The sequence below is a fragment of the Dermatophagoides pteronyssinus genome, unplaced genomic scaffold, assembly GCF_027571235.1.
Source record: "Dermatophagoides pteronyssinus isolate colony J.1.1.1.1 unplaced genomic scaffold, Derpt_VIB-CSIC_2022.12 sq0006, whole genome shotgun sequence".
Classification (NCBI taxonomy): domain Eukaryota; kingdom Metazoa; phylum Arthropoda; class Arachnida; order Sarcoptiformes; family Pyroglyphidae; genus Dermatophagoides; species Dermatophagoides pteronyssinus.
In genome coordinates this window covers 1,018,369-1,041,288 of record NW_027461530.1, presented here as the reverse complement: position 1 = coordinate 1,041,288, position 22,920 = coordinate 1,018,369, and the positions used below count along the sequence as shown (strand labels likewise).

The following is a 22,920-nucleotide window of genomic DNA, read 5'->3' as shown; positions in this document are numbered from 1 at the left end:
ATGAAACACCACGTACTGATTTACGTATTAGTTCACAATCACATTTTGAATTTCGTGAATCAATAAATAATTGTTTAAAATATTTAAATTATTTACATTGTTCATTTTATCAAATATTATCTGGGAAAATTTATGATAAAATAATGTCAACATTATTACAAATATTATTTAAACAATTTATTGAATCAATATTATCATTGAATGATATTAGTTCATTAGGATCATCACATTTATATAATGAAATTGATTATTTTTGTAAAGAGATTAAATTATTTTTAATCGATTCAGAAGATGTTATTTATCAATGGATGAAATTGAATGAAATTAATTTTTTACTAAAGGTAATTGTTGTTGTTTTTTTCTTGTCTGTATCTTACATTACTCTTTTGTATTATCCTCTTTACGTTTTTTAAAAAAATAGTCATCATTATTGGAAATTTTAAATCGTTGGTCTGATGGTAATGGATTATTAGCTACTTATCTTAAACCGGATGAAGTAAAACATTTAATTCGTGCATTATTTCAGAATAATGAAAGACGTGCAAAAGTTTTGGCTAAAATTAAATAATAGTTGTTCAATCAAGGATCAACAACAAAGGTAAGTTTTGAAAATTTTAAATTTAAAATTTTTAAAATCCAAATAATAAAACAATCCATATTTTTATGGAAAAAATGACCATAATTATAGCAAGCAAGAAAAGATTGTCTATTGATACATTCATTGATAGTGAAATGAAAAAAATCATCTAAAATATAAATAACGATACGATAATCATCAATAAATATAATCGAGAGTGATTAATGTTATTTTTTTTTACTTTTGCTTCGATTTGCTTTAGTCGATTCGCTTCTCTCTCTCACTCATTCACTATTATTATATACACACATTTATTCGTTGTCTAACCAGCAGATATATATATTTTATATAGTAAAAGAAGAAAATATTGCTTGCCTGATGATATGTGTGTGTGTTTCATACATTGAGAAAAGAAAAAGAAATTGAATAAAAGTCCTGATATGATATTTTGTTTTGGTGAAACTAAAACCAATCTTCACGACAGCATCTCCCCTCTCTCCTGTTCTTCTTCATTGCTGTATGCAATCATTGAATGAATGAAAAAATACATGAAAAAAAATTGTTCGCTTTTATTTACAACATACATACACATGCAGAGACAGACAGGGAAAAAAAATTCAGGGACCAGAAGTGAATGAAATGAAATGAAATGAAAAGAATAACATTACATTTGGCTTGATCTTTTTATTTTTTATTTGATTCTTGTGAAAAAAAAATATTGAATTGAAATGAAATGATGCATCGCTGTGTTTGTGTGTAACTTCAATGATATACCGGGGGGAGGAAGAAAGTTTCATTGAATAAATTTGATAATTCTTTTGTAAAAAAAAAATGATGTAAAATTTGTAAAATTTAATTATAATTTATAAATTACTACAAAAAAAATATTGTTATTATTTTCAAATTTGTAATAATAATCAAATTTCCTTTGTAAATTTTATTTTATTTTAGTTTTTTCTCTCACACTCACTTAATCGTGGCTAATGTTATTATTATCATCCATCGTGTTCTTCTTCTTCTTCCTTCTACCAATCTTTTAGTTCGTAAAAAGAGCAATGGATAAAAAATCAATGAAACTAAAAAAGAATGATGAAAAACATATATCCATCCATCCAGTAATAATAATAAAAAAAGTTATTATGTTTGCCATACACACACACACAAACACATAAACATGAAAACTATATGTACCAAACACACACACACACACAATATTATAATATTAAATGTTTTTTTATTATTATTATTTGGTTCATTCATTTTTATTTTTTATTTTTTTCATTCATTCATTCATTCATTCATTCTAGCTATTTTCATTTATATATACAATATATATGTATGTGTGTGTGTGTTTGGTAAATAATAATAAGTAGCAATAACGAACGACAAACGAAATATATTTACGGCTGAACTGAATTGAACTGTTCAAGAATGATGATGATGATGATGATGATGAACTGGTATACGAATTGAACCCGAACCCAAACTGAACTGAAATGATGGTCGTTGTTGTTGTTGTTTAAAGTATGCTACACTGAATTGAATAATCAGCAAAACAACAACAACAACATGATGATGATATTGTCCATTTTTTTTATTTCTTCCAATATCTTTGGTTTGGTTTGGTGTGTGTGTGTGTAAATATATCGTTTTCGTTTTTTTTTGTTGTGTCCTGGCCATTTGTAATGAACCATTTTTTTCAAATGTACGTTTTTACCGAAAAATAAAAATTTGATTTGACAAAAGAATAAATAAACATCTTGTTATCTTGTAATTTTTGTTTTTGTAATTAATTTGTAATTAATTTTTTGTTTTTCTGTCTAAAATAAATTACAATTAATTGATTAAATTACACACACAAAATTCTTTCACAAAATTTTTTATTTTTCATCTTTGTTTTGAATGAAAAATTGAATTTTTGTTTGGTTGGATTTTTTTTTTTTAAATGTCAATGTTTGGGTCTATGCAGTGATACTGATACTGTGTAGTATTGTCATTTTGATTTAATATATCATATCGAACCGAGGAACTAAAAAAAAATATCACATTGCTACCATCATGATGATGATGATAATAAGCTTGCACTAAATGTTAACGGTAACCATGTGATTGCTATTTTTATTTTCTATTTTCGATCAGCAATAATGATAACCCAGTAAAGAAGAGAGAAGAGAAGAGAAAAAACATCCATTTAGGATCTTGAAAACTTGAAAAAAATGATGATGATTTTAACATTGAAAATGTTGTAAGATTGAAATGAAAAAAAATTTGAAAATTAAATTAGAAAATGCAAGAGAGAGAGAGAGAGAGAGAGAGAAAACGAAAGAAAGAGTAAAACTTTTTATTAGCATTGCCTTATTTTCTGTTTTTCCATTGAATTCCAAAAAGAAGATTCAGTTTTTTTTTTTTTGATTCAGTCCTTTTGATTATCTATGAATTTCATTTTTTTTTCCTTAGAAAAAAGTTTATTGAGAATTATTCCCGAAATTTTTGTTTTCCCATAAATTTTCTTTGTTTTTTTTTATTTAGTTGATTTTGTTCCCCTTTTCTTCTCGTTTTTTTTTTTTTTGATATTGATCATTTTGTAGAGTTGATCACACATGCATATTATGACGACAATTTTTGTAGAACAGAAAAAACGATCTAAGATTCGGGTGTTGTTGTTGTTTGATTTACACAATTTCTTTTTTTCTCATTGAATAATTGAAAATCGGCAAGATTATGGTTGGTGTTTTTGTCTGTTTGTTTCCTTTCGTCGCATGAAATATATTGATGTACGAAATCTCTCTCTCTACCGATTTCCAATGAAAATTTTGTCACAAATTTTTGTTTTCAAACTCTTTGAAATTATGTCAAACTCTATTTGGTGAAAAGAAAAACCAACAACAACATTTTTTTCTCATTCAAATGTGTGAAAAAAAAGAAATTCCAGAACCTTATTTGCCGAATTCCATATTGTAATCAGCCAAAAGAAACACAAGGAAAAAACCATAGGAAACCAAGATTATTTTTTTTGTAATTTTTTTTAACCCCGAAAAAACACAAAATGTTACACTATTCATTTCATTTAACACTAACATACCACCGAATGAAGAATTTTGAAGAAAAAAAAAGAAGGAAATGTCTAATTAGAGTAGGAAACAGCGACGACAACAACAAAAAATAAAGTTCAAGTTCTTCAAGAATATGCTTTTTTTGTCAATGGATGTTTTCCTCGTGTTGTTGTTGTTTTCGGTTTGTTTGTTTGTTTGTCGGTAATTATGAAACACAAGAAAAAAAACAACAACAACGACAACGAGAGAAAAAATAAATTAAGATCTCATTATTATTCAAAATGATGAAAATGATAATGATGATGATGTAATTGAATTTTGATGAATTTCATTAATGTTATAACATTTTTGTTGTTGTTGTTTTCCTATTTCTAACACATTTTTTAATTTATAATTTATTCATTTAATTAATTACAAGCAAACGAAAAAAAACGATAACATTTCATTAACAACATCGTAGTCGTCGTCGTTTAAATGAATATTTCGAAGTTTTTCATTCATTCATTTTTCAGTTGATTTGAAAATTTTCTCAAAATTTATCCCTTTCTTTTCAATTATAATTTTTCCAAAGAATTCTTCTTTTCTCTCTTCATTTATTTCATGAAATAAGCACGCGCGCATTGTGAATAATAATATATCGGTATAGTCGAGGTTCTCGTGAAACGGTGGAGACAATATTTCAATCCACGAGAAAAAAAATCTGCTTGTTTAGAGTTTTGCGTGTATAGTTGGCTGTTGGTTGATTAGTGTGTGTTCCAGGCAATCGTTTTTCCATAGAAATTGTAGTAATAAAAAAAATTATAATGACAGCAGCAGCAACGACAGAAGAAGAATAATAATAATATAAAAAATTCTGACTTAATCTAATGACGATGAAATAAATAAATAAAAATGAATGATTCTTTAGAAAATATTTTAATTTTTTTTGTTCATACATTAAAAGTATTTTATTTTGGAAAAAATTATTATCAAAAAAAAAAATACTTTCAATGTATAAATATCATTCGAATGATTTTGAAGATGAAGAGGGGAGATATTCACCAACACACCGAGACCGAGACCGAGATAATAGGCAAAATAAAAAGTTTTTTCTTTTTCTTCTTCTCATTTCTCGTTTTCTGTTTGCCCATCATCATCATCATAATTCAAGAATTTCGTGCAAAAAGATAATGGCATACTTTTTATTTCATTTCATTTTGTTGTTGTTGTTGTTTGGCGAATGGAATTTCTCTCCATTCAAAACATGAAATATTTCATTTCATTTTTGTTCCGTTGAATTGAGAAAACAAAACCAAAAAAAAAAAACAAAATTATTCAAATTAAATTAAAATTTTGAATATTTTGAAATTTGAATATTTTGATTTTGCCGTTTTGCAGTTTTGAAAAGTCATTAAAAAACATTTTTTTTGAAAATTAATTAATCAATTTTGAATCGAAAATCAATTTGATTTCGATTTTTCATTGAATCGAATCGAATCGTATTGATCGATTGATTGATTGATTGATTGGTTGGAAAAATAAAATGTTTTATTTCCGTAAATTTTTTTCTCCATTTCATTTAATGAATGAATGAAGAGAAAAGGAAAAAAATTCATTAAATTCCAACAAAAAAAAAAAAAAAAAAAAAATGATAATTTCCGAACAATGTTTGTAATAAGTGTGTTTGTAAACCTCTGTAATGTTTTGTAAATCTCTCTGTGTGTATCATTTATTCATTACGGTTATCCATTTTTACTTTATTTTTAAAAAGTAAATTACAACCAAAAATTACAAAAGAGACAGAAAGAAATTAGAATTGCGCACGTGTTTTGGATTTATTTTTATTTTTTTTCATTTTCATTTTCTGTTCTGCCATTTGGAAAATAAAAAATTCAAAATGTTTTTTTGTTTTCTTTCTCGAATTTGTTGTTGTTCTCGAGGATTCATCATTACCATTATCATCATCATTAAAAATAACGACAACGATGATGATGATATGAAGAAAAAAAAATCATTTTTTACTTCAACAATTCCTCCCCTCCCTTTTCGCCCCCTATCTCGCCCAGGATTACCACTACCATTTTTTGGATGTATCCAAAAAAAAAATTTTGTGATTTAATAATAAAAAAAAAGGCGTAGGATAATGAAAAAAAAAAAAGAAGTAGCAGTCAGTAGTAGTGCTAGTAGTAGCTATATGCAAACACGGATATCAAATAAATATTGTTTCTTTTTTGGGTGGGTGTGAAAAAAAAATTCCTTTCCCCCGTTATACTCTATTCCCGAACAAACGAACGCACACACACACAATTCCAAATACCACTACTATTCGGCTCGATTTTTTCTCTCTCTCTCTCTCTTCCCTCTCTTTCCTCTTTCTCTTTCTCACTTTACAATTCAAATTATAACATTTTCATCGTTCTTTTCATTTTAGTTTGTTAGTAATGATCCATTCGATCGGATGTGTATGTATGTATGTATTTCATTGTTTTTTTTTGATTCAAATGTAAAAGAAATTCGAATCTTTTTTCATTTGATTTGATAAATCATCAATCGAACGACAATATTTTTTTTTCCAAAAAAAAAAAAAAATATCACCAGAGTTGGTAATATGTTTTAAAGAATTTGGATTTTTTTTTATTATTAAATCAAATAAAACGCGCAAACTCATCATCAATATGAACATCATTTTAATAATTTCATCATGATTACGATGATGTGAACATATTTTGTTTGTTTTTTTTAAAAAAAATTTAAAAAAGTGATTTTTTTTTGTTTGTTTGTTGCTGTGAATAAACAACAACAACATTCGAATGAAACATTCGAATCTTCTGTGTATGGTGTGTGTTGACAAGATTTTATCGAATTTGAAACAAAAAAATCCCACCAAAACAAAGGTAATTTGAATTTGAATTTGAATTTTTATATTCTGTGTTTATCTGAGTAACATCAAATTTTGAATTTTTAAAAGTCAACTTTGTTTTTTGAATGTTTTTGAAATGTTTCCCATCCATAATATTAAATTTCTTAATTTTGTTGTTGTTTGTTTGTTTGTGGCAAAATGATGAAATTCTTTTTTGAGAATAGTGATGGTAGAAATCAAATAAAAACTAGAAATTTTCTTCTGTGAAAAATGATTATCAAATTGACTGTGTGTGTGTTTTTCGGCTGAATTTCACTGATTGATTCGTTTCTTTTTGAAGAAAGAAATATCATTTTACAAATATTTAAATGATTCTGGGTTTCTTTTCTTTCTTTCTTGACAAAATAAGTAATTCAAAAATGGTAATGTTTTTTTTTCTTCGACTTTTTTTTTGTTGAAGAAAATATTCGGCCTCAACAACCATTCAGTCTCTTTCTCATTCACATTGGCTAGTCTCTCTTTTTTTTTTATTCATTCTGTATATGGCCATTGGCCACATACATTTTACCTTTTTTTTCTACTTTAATATCAAAAAACTTTTTTTTTCCTTCTTTTGTTCCGATGATGATGATGATGAAAATAAACTTTAAAAAATCTTCTATTGATAATGGTGATGATGATGATGATCGTATGTAAAACGATGAAAATGAAAATAAAAATCTAAAATACGTTATTTTTTTTCCTGTAACAAAAAAAAAATCATTATTATTATTATCGTTTGCAATGATCGTCATCACGAGTGTAATAATAATAATGATTTTTATATGAAAAAAAATATACATTTTTTCTGTTCTTTGTTGGCATGATGATCATCATCATTGGTTGGTTCATGGACGCGCGCATATTTCGCCGTTGAATCAATGAATGAATGAATGGATGATATCATTTTGATATGATAATAGTGTGTGTGTGTGTGTGTGTGTGTGTAATAAGCGAATGTTTAAATCCTATTTTTTTTTCTATCTGTATGTATGTTTTAGAAAGGCGAAATGTTGATCATTCATATTCATTCATTCTCATTATGTGCGAGAGATATATGTGCTTTCTCAATCAAGGAATTTTTGTTGTTTTTTGTAACTTTGTTTTGCTTGCAATTCCATGTAATAATTATTGTTTAATTTGATTTTTTTTAATCTCTAGTTTTTGCTTTGTTTTTTTGTAACTTTGTTAATTACAATTAATTAATTAATTAATAGAAATTGATAATTTTTTTTTTGTTGTTGTTGATCAAATTACAAATATCGATTTATTATTGTTGTTGAGAGATTTTTATCAGTTTTCTGTTTGTCAAAAACTCCAAATAGAAATAATTTTTGAGTTTTGGGATGATCGGAATTTATTTTTTCTTCACATGATATTTTCCAATGTTATTTGACATTTTCTTTTTCCTTTTTCACTTGTTTTGTTTCACACATTATAAAAAACAACAACATTCCATTTCAATTTTTTTTCATTTAATATATTCGCAATTTGCGTTTATTTCTTTGCTTTTTTCTGGATATTTAAGTTGTTCAAGTTGTTGTTGTTGTTGTTGTTGTTTTTCATCATTTCGACGGTTTCATTCCTGCCCCATTATTATTATTATTATTATTATTATTATTATTATTATTATTATTTGATTTTGATTTGATTCGACTATACACAGAGAGAAATAATTTAGGCTTTTTAACTTTTTTGACTATTTTTGTTGAAATAGCTTGATCATGTGACACAATTTTCAAAATTTCACTCAAAAGTCGTCTGTTGAAACCAATCGAATACAAAATTTGTTGAAATAGCGAAAAAATCATTAAAAATTGAAAAATTTTCTAAGTCAAAACCAAAAATTGAAAAATTTTCTAAGTCAAAACCAAAAATTGAAAAATTTTCTAAGTCAAAACCAAAAATTGAAAAATTTTCTAAGTCAAAACCAAAAATTGAAAAATTTTCTAAGTCAAAACCAAAAATTGAAAAATTTTCTAAGTCAAAACCAAAAATTGAAAAATTTTCTAAGTCTAAAGCCAAAATTGAAAAATTCCCTTAAGTCGAAGCCAAAATTGAAAAATTTTCTAAGTCAAAACCAAAAATTGAAAAATTTTCTAAGTCAAAACCAAAAATTGAAAAATTCCCTTAAGTCGAAGCCAAAATTGAAAAATTTTCTGTCGAAGTCGAACTTTAAAAATTTTTTATGTTAAAATCGGACTTAGAAAAATTTTTAAGTCGAAATCAAAAATTGAAAAATTTCTAAGTCGAAAGCCAAAATTGAAAAATTCCCTTAAGTCGAAGCCGAAATTGAAAAATTTTCAGTCGAAGTCGAACTTTAAAATTTTTTCAAAATCGGACTTAGAAAAATTTTTAAGTCGAAATCAAAATTGAAAAATTTTCTAAGTCGAAATTGGACTTTGAAAAATTCTTGAAATTGAAATCGGACTTAGAAAAAATTTTTAGTCAAAACCAAAAATTAAAAAATTTCTAAGTCGAAAGCCAAAATTGAAAAATTCCCTTAAGTCGAAGCCGAAATTGAAAAATTTTCAGTCGAAGTCGAACTTTAAAATTTTTTCAAAATCGGACTTAGAAAAATTTTTAAGTCGAAATCAAAATTGAAAAATTTTCTAAGTCGAAATTGGACTTTGAAAAATTCTTGAAATTGAAATCGGACTTAGAAAAATTTTTAGTCAAAACCAAAAATTAAAAAATTTCTAAGTCGAAAGCCAAAATTGAAAAATTCCCTTAAGTCGAAGCCGAAATTGAAAAATTTTCAGTCGAAGTCGAACTTTAAAATTTTTTCAAAATCGGACTTAGAAAAATTTTTAAGTCGAAATCAAAATTGAAAAATTTTCTAAGTCGAAATTGGACTTTGAAAAATTCTTGAAATTGAAATCGGACTTAGAAAAATTTTTAGTCAAAACCAAAAATTAAAAAATTTCTAAGTCGAAAGCCAAAATTGAAAAATTCCCTTAAGTCGAAGCCGAAATTGAAAAATTTTCAGTCGAAGTCGAACTTTAAAATTTTTTCAAAATCGGACTTAGAAAAATTTTTAAGTCGAAATCAAAATTGAAAAATTTTCTAAGTCGAAATTGGACTTTGAAAAATTCTTGAAATTGAAATCGGACTTAGAAAAATTTTTAGTCAAAACCAAAAATTAAAAAATTTCTAAGTCGAAAGCCAAAATTTGAAAAATTTTCTAAGTCAAAATCGGCCTTTGAAAAATTTCCAATATGAAAAGAGAAATCATTTAGGTGATAATTCACCAACAATATTATATCTTAACAGTTTATTCCTGTTTAGTTAGATCGAATTTTGGTTGGGTTTTTTTTAAAAAATTGGTTTACGTTTATGGAAATTTCAATCATAATGGAAAATGTGTTGGTCACGGGTTCGAATCCTCGCAGCGCCTTAATAAAAAATATATGTAAATCAGGTATTTTCAATTGAGAATTAATTGACTTTAAAAGAACCAAAGGGTAAAAAAACAAAACAGTTCAATAAAAGAATCAAAAAAAAAAAAAAAAAATTGGAAAAAGAATCAAAAAAAAAAAAAAAAGAATCGAAAAAAATCAAAAAAATTTTTTTTTTCGCTCGTTTCTTTTTCTTTTAAAAATTTAAAATCAGTGCCATCTGTCGATGAAAAAAGGACTGAGTTTTCGCAAAGGGTTGTCCTTAAAGACTATAACCGAAATTTTTTCCCTCTGTGTAGAATGGTAAAATGAAAAAGTCTTTCTTTCTCTCTCTTTCACTATGTATTTTTTTTTATTTCAAAAAATATATGATGATTATGGTGTGTGTGTGTTGATATCTGTGTATATTTGCTATGGAGAGTTTCTTCTTTCTTTTTTTTTCTCATATAATATGTTGTTCAATGTAAAACTTTGTGTGTGGATATGGTTGTCATTTTTTTTGTTTTGTTCCTCTATATTCCCCCCATATGATATACACACAATTACATTGAATGTTTTTTTTTATTGTGTCTGTCTGTAGTGGATCGGTTTATTTCATTTCATTTTGTGATTGTCATATTTATTATTATTATTATTGTTGTTTCTCTGTGTATCTTCTATCTTTCTTTCTATGTGTGTGTAATATGACTATTATAATGATGATGATGATGATTAAAAAAAATGATTTTTTGTTGTTGTTGTTTTCGCTACAAATATATATATTATACAGTCATTTGATACCTGTGATTTTTTTTTCTAGTTATTGTTGTTTTATGGATTGATTTGATTAGATTTAATTAATTTGTTTTTTTGTAAATTTGTAACCGTAATGTTTTAACGAACATAAATATTTTTCATTTTTTTTTATTTTTCTCGTTGCTGGAATTGAATGTTTATCAGATCAATCTGATCAGAATTGATTTTCTTATTTGATTCATTCATTCTTGTTGTTTGCTGTGGTTTGTTGTTATAGTCAAATTTTATAATGATATGATAGTTTACTAATTGAAATATTTGTTACTGATTATCATTATTATTATTATTAGATGTTAACAGAAAAAAGATGCATCGGTTTTTTTTGTTGTTCTGGAATATTTCTTTCTCCCACACTTTTTTTTTCTGTGTGTGTGTGTTTGTTATATCTATCGATATATAATCGTTATATAGTTGATGATTGTTGTTGTTTTTTAATGTTATATAAACCTTCTTTCTTTTCTTTTTTTTTATAATTCGAATGTATATTGTCTATCTCACTGTCTGTGTGTATTCAATTGTATAATGATGATGATGATAATAATAACAACAATTCAATGATGTTGTTGATGATAATAATAATAAGCAATTTATAATGGAAGAAACAACAACAATAATAATAATATATAGGCAGAGAGAGAGAGAGAAAATGTCATTTATCTTTATTCTCTTTATTATTATTATTATTATTATTTTACTTTATTTAATGTGGTAATAATAATAATAATCAAACATCATGTTTGTGTCTTTTTTTTTTGCCTTTCTTTCCTTTTTTTCTTTCTTCATTTTTTTTTACGCTGACATTCATCATAAATGTCGTCAGCAAAAAAAAAAAATATATATCAACAGAGTTAAATCATTTGGAGAGAGGGATACATACATTTGATAGCTGAAAAAAATCTATAAATTTTTGTTTTTTAAAAATTTTATTTTTATTATTTCAGTTGAAAAATATACAATGGAAAATTTTGAAATTTTAAAATGAAAATTTTGTAAATTGAATTCCTTTTTTGTTTGAGTAATTTCCGTAATTTCTCTTGATTCTTGATTGATATTTGTTCTTGATTCGGATTCTTGTTTGTTTTTTTTGTGAATATCTAATTTGACAATGACAAACAGACACATATAGACAAAAATGTGATATGAAATTTACCTTTGTTTTACCTTATTATTTTTATCATTATTATAGCCATATTGAAATGAGAAAAAAAATCGAAATAAATAATGATGATTATGATCAAATGCTTTAAATTTATGGTGGTGGTACTGCCACAAAACAGCTTGATCTTTTTTTTTCATTTTATTTTATGTTTGAATGAATGAACCGATAGAGAATGAATGAATAAATAAATAAATAACCCAAGAGAGAGAGAGAGAGAGTGCATCGAACCATATTTTAAACGGTTATTATAATTTTTTTTTTTTTTTTTTTTGAAGGGGGGTGAAAAGGAAATATCAAAATTTAGTTAGCTTTATTTTTATTCGAAAGAAGAAGAAGAAGAAGTATATGATGAAAACAATGACAATCATCATCAATTTTGGGTTGTTGCTTTTTGCTGTTTGTTGTTGAGCCGGTGGTGGTGGTGGTGAGGTTGGAGAATAAAAAAATTTCAATTTTGATTGATTTTCAAATTTTTCAAATTTTTCAATTTCAAAGTTTGAAATTAAATTATTTGTCTTGAATTTTTTTTTCTTTTTTAAAATTATAATTCATATTTATCGAATATTGATATTTTGTTTCGTTGTTGTGGTTTTTGATTTTTTGATTTTTGAATTTTGAAATTTAAAAATTTGAAATTTGAAATTTGCCAAAATAAAATACAAAATAGAAAAGAAAAGAAAATAAATCCTTGAATGTTGTTGTTTGACAATATTCATCGATACAATCATTTTATCTATTTTTTTTCTCTCTCGAAGGAAACGAAGTGTTACATTTTTTTTGCTCTATATTTAAATAGTTTTTTTGTTGTTGATATTTTTTTTCTCGAATATAGCGGCTGCAATATTTTGAAAAAAAAGAAAAGAAAAATGACCCGATTTAATAATGAATTGTCAACTTCTTCAACGTCTTCGACGACTACGACGGCGACAACATCGACAACGACAACTGCAACAACGATAATGGGTAAAACTTGTTCTTCAGCTGCAGCTGCAACTACTGCTACTTCTGCTGCTTCTCTTTCATCTTGTTCATCATCATCATCATCTTCGTCGTCTTCATCATCATCATCATCATCATCACCATTAACAATCGATATTGATAATGAAAAACCACGAGTAAAATTAATTGGTCAACCATGTGGTCATCGTGGTTCATATACATTTTATAAAGCATTTAGTTATCGTTATCAATCTGAACAATATGAACGTATTCTAATGTTGGGTGAATTTTTTTTCATACGAATATCACCAAATGATGATCCTTGTATTGGTGAATTACAATTAGTTTGGGATGATCATCAACATGATCAACAATTATCATCAACAAGACTTTATTTTTTACCTGAACAAACACCGGATGGTAGATTATCACATCATGGACAGGTAAAATTTAATTTTGAAAAATGACATTTTTTAAAAATGAAATTAATTTCATTTAAATCAATTAATTTTCCTTGTTTTGGTTTTTTTTCAGCACGAAGTAATGGCTGCACATGATAAAGTTATTTTAAAATTAACTGATCTTGTTACATGGATAACACATAAAGTAGATTGGATTGCTGGTTCATCATATCAATGGAAACCATCGAAACAAGATGATAAACATTCATCCAAATCATCAGAAATAAATACCAAACAACAACAACAACAACAACAAAAATTATCACCATTAGCATTTATTCATAATCAAAATGTGATACGACAACGTACATTAGATTCATCACCATTATTAACATTACAACGTTTTATATCAAGTTCATGTAAAATTATTTGTAATAAACAAAATAATAATGAATTACCGATTATAACAACAACAACAACAACAACATCATTATCATCTAACAACAACAACAACAACAACAATAATCATTGCATTCAACTGAACGGTGATAGTAATAATGATAATAATAATAATAATAATAATTGCCGTTCATTTCAATCAAGTCGTGTAGATTTTTCTGATATTATTCCATTGAAATTAAGTAAGTATACTTAGTTAGACAAAAATAAGTGCTATATGTTTTCAACAAAAATGGGTTGTCATAGTAACCATAAGAATGTTTTATTTATTTGTTTCACTTAATTCTTTTCTGATTTTTTTAATTTTCGTTTCGTTTCGTTTCGTAAATAGATTTTATTTACGAAACAAAAAAACAAAGAATGAAAAAAACGACCATTACTTTTCAAGTCAAGATAGTTAAATCGATAGATCAAGGATAGATAGATATATTTGGAAAAAAAATTGAATTCCAAACAAAAAAAATTATGACAGATTTTTTGACATTTTTATCTTGATTTTGTGGGCCGCAATCATCATTATCATTATCAGGCATGTGTGTGTCTTTCGACATATAATAATAATATTTTTCTGCTTTCTCATCATCATCCTTATTGGAATTTATTATTTTCCATTTAAATCCTGATTTTTTTCTTCTTTCTTTCGTTCGTTCGTTCATTCATTCATTCATTCATTACAAATATCAATTGAACATTAACCAAATGATGATGATGATAATCACAACATAATTATTGATTTAGAAGAAAAAACATCAACAACAACCAAAATAATGATTAGAGTTAGCTAAATAAGTTTTTTTCTTTGGTTGTTTTGTTTTGTTTTTTAACAAAAAAAAAATTAAAAAATTGCCGATTTAAGCAGAAAAACAATAATAATCTTAACTTTTTTTTTTTTGTTGAAAAGATCGATCATCGATATACTTTTTTTTTCTTTTTCTTTCTTTTTTTTTCAAATGAAACATTGGATCCAAACATACAAATTTTTTTCTTGTTGTTATTATTTGGATTCTTCTTTTGTTTTGGCCCGTTTATGTTTCCAAATGTGTGTTTGTGTTTTGTATATTGAATTGTGAATTGTGTATATGTTTGTTGTGTGTGTGTGTGTCTTTTATGCTTTTCAACCATTTTTATTTTTATTTCTTCGTTCGTTTTGTTCGTTTGTTCGTACTTTTTTTGGGTTTGGTTCGTTGTACTTAGCTGCTTCTGCTGTTTTGCTTGCTTACTTATTTTGCTTGTTTGATGATAGTTTTTTTTCGTTCGTTCAGTATATTTTATTTTATTGTATTTTTTTCCCTTATTATAAGTGTGTATATGCTGTGTCTCGATGTCTATCCTAAGCTTAAATATTTTTACTATGTTTATATGGTGTATGTATGGATGGATGGTCTATGTATATAAATTGACGATCTCATCTGACGATTTTTTCATTTTATTATTATTAGTGAAAATAATGAAAACGTTTCGGAGATGAACGCGCGCGAGAAAAATTGAAAGATAGAGAGAGAGAGAGAGAGAGAGAGAGAGAGAGAGAGAGAGAGAGAGAGAGAGAGAGAGAGAGAGAGAGAGAGAGAGAAAGCGAGAGCAGGAATATATAAGTTGAATATATTTTTCAATGAAAAATATAAAAAAGTTGAACGAAATAGATGAGAGAGAGAGAGAGAGAGAGACATAAGTGAGTTGAAATAAAGATTTCAAGATGTGTGAACATATAATATACACACACACTGATAGATAGATAGAGAGAGAGAGAGAGAGAGAGAGAGAATACACTGCATTAAAGAGTGTATGATGATGATGATGATCAGCAAGAAATTTTGGAAGGAAAAATAAAATCATTCAGATAGACAAAGATCCTAGAATAAGATGATGATGATGATGATGGTATGGTACGGTACAGCAGATTTTTTTTTTTATAATTACAATTTTTTTATTACAAAAAAATTGATAATTTTCATGTAGAAAATTGTAATAATCAATTTTTTTTGTGTTTTTTTTACAATAATAATAAAATGTTTTTGTTTGTTTTTGGTTCTGGTTGGGTAATATGATGATAATGTCAGTGATGATAAATTTACCTGATCAAAAATTTGTTTTGTTTATTACTTAATGATATCCAATTGATCAATTTTCGATCCTAGGTTTTTTGTTTTTTGTTTCTGGTTATTTTTATTTTTTTTAATATCACATTTTATTAAACAACAAGGCATATGATTTTTTTTCCCCACTGAATCAAAATAATCTTTTTTTTTGTAAATTTATTCTTGTTTGTATAAAAAGTTTCTATATTTAATCGGATATGTCGTTTGCTATATAGCCATTGTTGTTGATGATGATCATGATTGGAATGATGAAATGAAAATATGCCATTTCCGTTGCTCGGATTTGATTTTTTTTTCTCTTTGACTATTGATGTGTATATTTACAATATAAACATGGCCAGATTTGAATATATTTTTTCCGTTGTTGTTGTTGTTGATTTGATTCAATCATGATGATGATATGATTGAATTTCGTTTTTTTTTTGCTTTATAAAATTGTCATCATTATCGATTTCACCATCGGATAATATCTTTTGAATATTGAAGAGAGAAAAAAAGTGCGAATAACAAAAAAACAATTGAAACTTTTTTTGTATTCACATTACAAATGTTGTTTTTTCGGAATGTTTGCCTAATATTTTTATAGGGAAATGAATGAATGAATGAATTATATTTAAACTTTTCATTTTCTGTTCTGTATGGATTTTTTGTTTGAAAATATAAAATTCAAATAAACTTTATTGAAGCTTCCTATAATAATAGAATAATAATAATGTTTTGTTTTCGTTCATAAACTTTTTATTTGCGTTAAACAGAAAAATGATATTTTTTTTCGTTGAAAAGAAATGAACCGAATCATTTTGTTTTGCTTGTGTGTATTTGGCAAATATGGAAAAACAAAAGAGAGATAATTATTTTCATCATGTTAAATTGTTTCGTTTTATTTCCAATTTTGATACACAAATGACATTTTTTATATTAAAAAAAAATGAAAAAATGAAATTACAATCGATTTTATTAGATTTATAATGATGATAGGGATGAAGGTTCTGCGCTGGTTGTTGTTGTTTTATATTGAATATATACATTGATTTGGAATTGAAATATTTTAGGTTTGTTTTTGTTGAAACAATCAAAAAAAAGGTGACAATTATTATGTAATTTTTCCCTTCTCTGTGATAAACTATTTGATTGTTTCTATAGAAATGATAATGTTAATGTTAATGTTAATGATGAGAATGGCAGAAAGATTTTTTTTTTTTTTTTTTGGAAAGAAACTTTCTATATAAAATCATGTTGAATGTTGAATTTTGTTGTTGTGTTAATCATAATAATAATGATAATTGACGTAAATGGAATCGAGATTTTCTTTCTCTATTTCTCTCTTCATTATTTCCATTTTTTTTTCTCTCTGTGTATATATCAAAATCTTTGCTTGTAGCATTGATATTATGGATATATTTATACAGAAAAATGTTAATTGATTGATTGATTATTTCAATATAGAAAAATCATTTTATATTCATTGGAAGTCTATATATTTGTGTTTTGTTGAATTTGCTTGTGTGTTTTGTATGTGTAGAATGTTGCTGAACATTATTTTTTGTTTTCCTTTTTCTATTTATATTTCGGTTATATTGCTGTTATTCACATTTATTCTGTAATAATGTTTTTACAAATTAAATGTATTCATTGTTTTATTTTTATTTTTTTCTATTTCAAACGATACAGAAGCAAATGAACAACAAAATGATCTTTCAACAATAGTAGTATTATCATATAATCGTTATTGTCGTTATCGTAATCTATTGAAACGTATTGAAGGACAAGAAGAAAATAAATTATTATTTGATAATAATAATTTATTACAGAATTTATTAATCGAATTAGGTATTCCACAACAACGAAATGAAATTGTACATATTTTATTCTGTCGTGATACATTTAATCATGATGGATTATTGAATAATGATCTCAATTGTGATCATCTAGGTAAATATATTTTTTTTTTCATTTTGTTATGGATTTTTTTTTTGTTGCTTGAATAATCAATTTTTTTTCATTTTTTTCTGTTTTTTATTGGATAAATTGTAGCTCCTAAATTCAAAGGTCGTCCGAAAAAACGTAAACATAAAATTATACAGAGGCCATCATCACCCGAATCGATTAGTAGTTCGGAAGAGAATGGACGATTATTTTTACCACGTCGTACTAGACGTACAACAGCTGCTTCATCATCAACAACGACAACGACAACAACATTGACCAATGATCAACCGATTTCAATTGATAAACATCATAACCATTCACATCATCTTCATCATCATAATCATCATCACCATCATCATCATCATCGTCATCATCGAAGAAAAGGAAAAAAGTGTCAACAACAACAACAACAGCAAACGACAAAATCAACAACAAAATTTAAAAATCAAGAAAAATCTCATACAAACAATGGTGATAATAGTAACGAAGAGAATGATGATTTGTTTGAATTGAAAAAAACAAATAACAACAATGACAATAGACGAAATATTACGGATAAAGAAAACAATAAAATGGCTGCAAATAGATCGAATATAAATAATAGAAAAGCTATTGATACGTCAAATAATAATAATAATATTTTGGAAAGGAAGGAAAATTTTCTTAGAGAATTGAATAAATTTATGACCAAACGTAATACACCGATACAACGTGTACCTAATATGGGCTTTAAGAAAAGTATGTTTGATTTTTATGTTATTTATTCATTCATTTGGTTAATTGAATTTTTTATTTAATCCTTTTTTATTTCTCTCTTTTTTGTTGTTTCGTTTTTTTTTTATTATTTAAATACAGTCGATCTATATCTTTTCTTTACACAAGCAAAAAAATATGGTGGATATGAAAAAATAACTAAACAACGTTTATGGAAAAAACTTTATGATGATTTAGGTGGTAATAAACGTAGTACAAGTGCTGCAACATGTACACGTAGACATTATGAAAAATTATTATTACCATTTGAAAGACAATTGAATGGTTTACCAGATAAACGTTATCATTATTCATCTAAACAACGAAAACAACAAATGTGCAATGAAAAAAATGATGATAATGATGACAACGATGACGATGATGAATCAAAAGAATCAGGAGATGATGATGATGGTGATGATTTTGGTGGTGATGATGATGAGGATGATGATAGAATTGAAGATGAATTTAGTGAATCAAATGAAAGTTCAAACAATAAAGATGGTAATAATAATGATAATTTAGAATCTCAAATTTCTCAATCAAAAAAAGATGATAATTTAAATGAATCACCAAATAATGATAATGTTGATGATGAAGATGATGAAAATAAACGTCCATTGATGGTTGTCACCGAAATGTATAATGATGATGATGAACAACAATGTGAAGAAAATGAAATGATTATTGTAAAAAAATCTAATCATTCATCGATCATTTCGAAAGAGGAAAAAGGAATTAAATTAAGTGAACCTGAACAATGTGAATTGGATGTAAAAAATCGATCCGATTCATCATTATTGAATGTAAATAAAAATGATTTATTTGCTACTACTACTACTACTGTTGGTGATGATAATGTGAAAGATGAACAAATGAAAATTATACAAATTACCAATGATTCGATTGAAATATCAAAAGAAATGTTAAAAGTATATCATGATATTGGATCCAAACGAAATAATAATAATGACAATGATGATGATGATGATGATAACGGAATTCAAATTCAAAGAATCAATGATCGAGTGATACTTGACAAAAAAAATGATCATTATGAAACAACATCATCAAACAAAAGAATTAAATTGAACAACACTTCTAATGATAATGGTGAGAATGATGATGATGATAAATGTATAGCTACAAAAATGATATCATCAATGATTGATGATAAAAATAATGTTGAAAATGTTAATAATAATAATAATAATTCTTTAAATAATAATCGTTCATTCACATTGAATACAACAACATTACCTATGAACAAAAATAATTCATCAAAAGTTTTATTATCATATGTAAATTCACAAGCAAAAATGACTGCATTAGTACATCCAACACAACGTAAATCAAACGATAATACTTCAGTTGTTGATGTTGTTGTTGTTGGTGGTGGTGGTGAAGAAAATAATAATAACCATAAAAATGATAATGATATTTATGATTTTAAAGATTCTGTTGAAAATGTTGTTGATGATGATAATAATGTTATTGCATTTAAATCTACGCTGAAAAATAATATTGATAATTTGAATGAAAATGTTGAAAAAATTATGGAAAAAAAGACAACAACAACAACAACAATTTCGAATCGAATTACATCTTCGGTCGTATCGGATGACAAAATTGATAAAAATGAATTGAATGTTTGTCCGAACAAAAATGATGATGATTTACCATCGACAAATAATTTGATAAAAAATCTATTTTGTCTACCGAAACCAATTGAAAATCCAATGATATCATTCAAACCGAATGAGAAAAATGGTTTATTGTTGAATAATAAACCATTGATTGAACCATTACCAGCACATTGTAATAATATTCCAAATCCAGCCAAATTGATCACCAAAGCCACCAACACCAATAATAATATAGTGATTGATGAAATATTGGATTTATCAATGAAAAAATGTTGTCGGAAAAATGAAAAGACTAATCAAATGGCCAGGATAAATGAAACATTAAAATCAAATCGTTTAACTGAATCAAATGATATTTTATTAGATTTAAGAGCTAAAAATAAAACAAATATTTTCAATGATCATAAATCATCGATTCACCTTATACCATCACCGCCTTTACCACCATCATCATCTTTACCGAATCATCATAATCATTATTCATCAGAATTTCAACAAAATTCTCGATTCCGTGATCAACAAAAAAATGATAAACGAATTTCGAAAAAAAATTCTTCAATCGATTTACGACAATCATTTATAATCAATAATCAGCCATCAATTAATAATCATCATAATCATCATCAGGAACAGCTATTACAAAATAATGCAAAACGTACTGTACATAATAAATCAAAAAAGACAAATCGACAACAACAACAACAACAATCAAAATTGATAAACACTGTTCGTACAAAAAATAATAATAATATTCCATCTATATCGGATTATAATCCTCAATTACCATCTTTCATTGGATCTCATCATCATCACCATGGCCATTATTGGCCAGATTGGACGACTGGAAATAATATTCCATTTGCATTAAGATCAATGTTTCCATTCTATGCAAATGGAAATGTTTCAATTCCTTCATCATCATCATCATCATCTACAGCAACTACGCTAATACCTCAAGCTATTAACAATCACCATCATCAGAATTTCTCAACGATGAATGTTTTACCTCAACATAATAATTTTTCAACACAACCACCACCGCCACCACCAATGATGATAAATCCATCAACATCTGTACTTGACATTGGATCATCATCATCATCATCTAATTCTTCAATAACAACGGCAAAACTATTGGAAGCTTATACGAATAATCCGAATAATAATCCATTTTTACAATTTCTAAATAATGGTGGTGGTAGTAATACATATGCCAATTTAGCAAATATTTTTGCTAATTCTAGTAGTTCGATATCAAAATGATTTGTTTTAAATTTTTTTTCGTTTTTGTAAATAATATTAGACTTTATTGTTTTTCTTTCTTTCTTTTTTTTTTTGTAACTTATCAATAATCAAAGTGCAATCGATTATTTATTCATTTTGTTTGAAACATCATCATCATCATTGGATAATCGATATATATGTTCAATATAAATACAATTTGTGCCTATGATTATTTGTAGAATATCTTTTCAATAATGAATAATAATAAAATGAAATATTTTTCTTTTTCTTTTTTTTAATCCGGTTGATTTAAATTGATTTGTTGTTGACGGGAAATAAATCCATCTTCAAGATGTCGTATCAGACGCATATGATCAAAACTTTTAGGTTCTTTATTGAATAAATGTAATGAAAGTTTTGCTGATGGATCTTCAGTTAGATAATAATATTGTAATTGATTTGCAAGACCTTGACATTCAATAATATTCAGAATATTTGAATCAAATTCACCCATCATCAATACGATTCCTTTTGATTCACTTAATTCAGGATAATAATAAATTGTAAGACAAATAGGCGCCATCTCTTTGTGAAGATGATAAGCAGCTAATGGTGTAAAATGACAACAATGTTCTTGAAATTGCATCAAAAAAAATTCATAAGATGATGTTGATGTATCATCGGAATTTCTTGGTAATGGCAATATAAATGTAGGATATTCGGTTAAATTTTTATGAAATGTTTCATATAATGATGATTCGATAATGGCAAAAAGACAATCACGTTTACTATGATATAGATTCCATATTTGAATAATTTCTTCTTTTGTTTTGTCCATTAAAAGATCAAGTTTAACAATATCATCCAATTTATTTTTTGATTTATTCAGATTGGCAGTTTTCGATACAGATTCTACAAAAGAAATGTTTGAATTAGTCAAATTTGTTTTACTGAAGCTAATTTAACAAACCTTTAATTGTTTTGATTTCGGATTTTAATTTTTCATCTTCAACAGTTGTAGATTGTTTCAATTCGGGCTTGATTTTATCAGCTTCGTTCTTTACTGATGATGATGATGATTGCAATTGAGCTTTTTTAATTTTTTCCGCATATTTTGAATAATATGGATTTTCTTCAATAGATTTTGTTTCTTTTGATGATTGATGCGGTTGTTGTTGTTCGACATTACATGTTGTTTCGGTTGATAATTTATTTACCGGATTGTTAGGATTAATAGCCAGACTATAATATAAAGGAAGTACATTAGATTTTGTTTGTTGTAAATTTCGAAGATTTCTATTCATAATTTTCATCAATAAAATTCGATTAATCATTATTTTCAATTTGAAAAAAGAAAATGAAAAGAATGTTGCTTTCTTCAATTCAACATCATCATGTTGTGTGTCCTCTGCATGTTTTGGATTAACAATGTCCTGTTCGTAAACAATGTTTTCGGTTTTTGTTTTTTTGTTTGGTTTTTGTTTGTGGAAATAAAATAACAACAGTTTAATTTCCGGAATTTTTTTTTTAATTAAATTCAAATAAAAACAAACAAACAATAATCTTTTTTGTTTGTCGAACATGGAACTTACATATAAAAGAAAATCAATCTT

At 26.1% G+C, this 22,920-nt stretch overlaps 2 protein-coding genes across 4 annotated transcripts; one reads left to right on the top strand and one right to left on the bottom strand.

The window, feature by feature from the left end:
- The first annotated feature begins 220 nt into the window (after positions 1-220).
- Positions 221-21,606, top strand: LOC113796019 (uncharacterized). Of its 3 annotated transcripts, XM_075820426.1 has the most exons (8): positions 221-341; positions 422-598; positions 12,693-13,242; positions 13,334-13,745; positions 13,812-13,841; positions 17,427-17,687; positions 17,790-18,422; positions 18,540-21,606. In XM_075820426.1, the coding sequence occupies exons 2-8, from the start codon at positions 531-533 to the stop codon at positions 21,344-21,346; spliced, it is 4,761 nt and encodes a 1,586-aa protein (XP_075676541.1). In that variant the 5' UTR covers positions 221-341; positions 422-530; the 3' UTR covers positions 21,347-21,606. The 3 variants fall into 3 exon arrangements, with proteins under 3 accessions (XP_075676541.1, XP_027202066.2, XP_075676542.1); XM_027346265.2 differs by having other exon boundaries at positions 13,334-13,841; XM_075820427.1 differs by lacking the exons at positions 221-341; positions 422-598 and adding an exon at positions 6,042-6,503 and having other exon boundaries at positions 13,334-13,841.
- On the bottom strand, positions 21,603-22,727 carry LOC113796021 (ATP synthase mitochondrial F1 complex assembly factor 1). Its single transcript, XM_027346267.2, has 2 exons — positions 22,278-22,727; positions 21,603-22,219 (listed from the first exon to the last, which is right to left on the bottom strand). Exons 1-2 carry the CDS (start codon positions 22,639-22,641, stop codon positions 21,603-21,605), a joined length of 981 nt encoding a protein of 326 aa, XP_027202068.2. The 5' UTR covers positions 22,642-22,727.
- Positions 22,728-22,920: the final 193 nt, after the last annotated feature.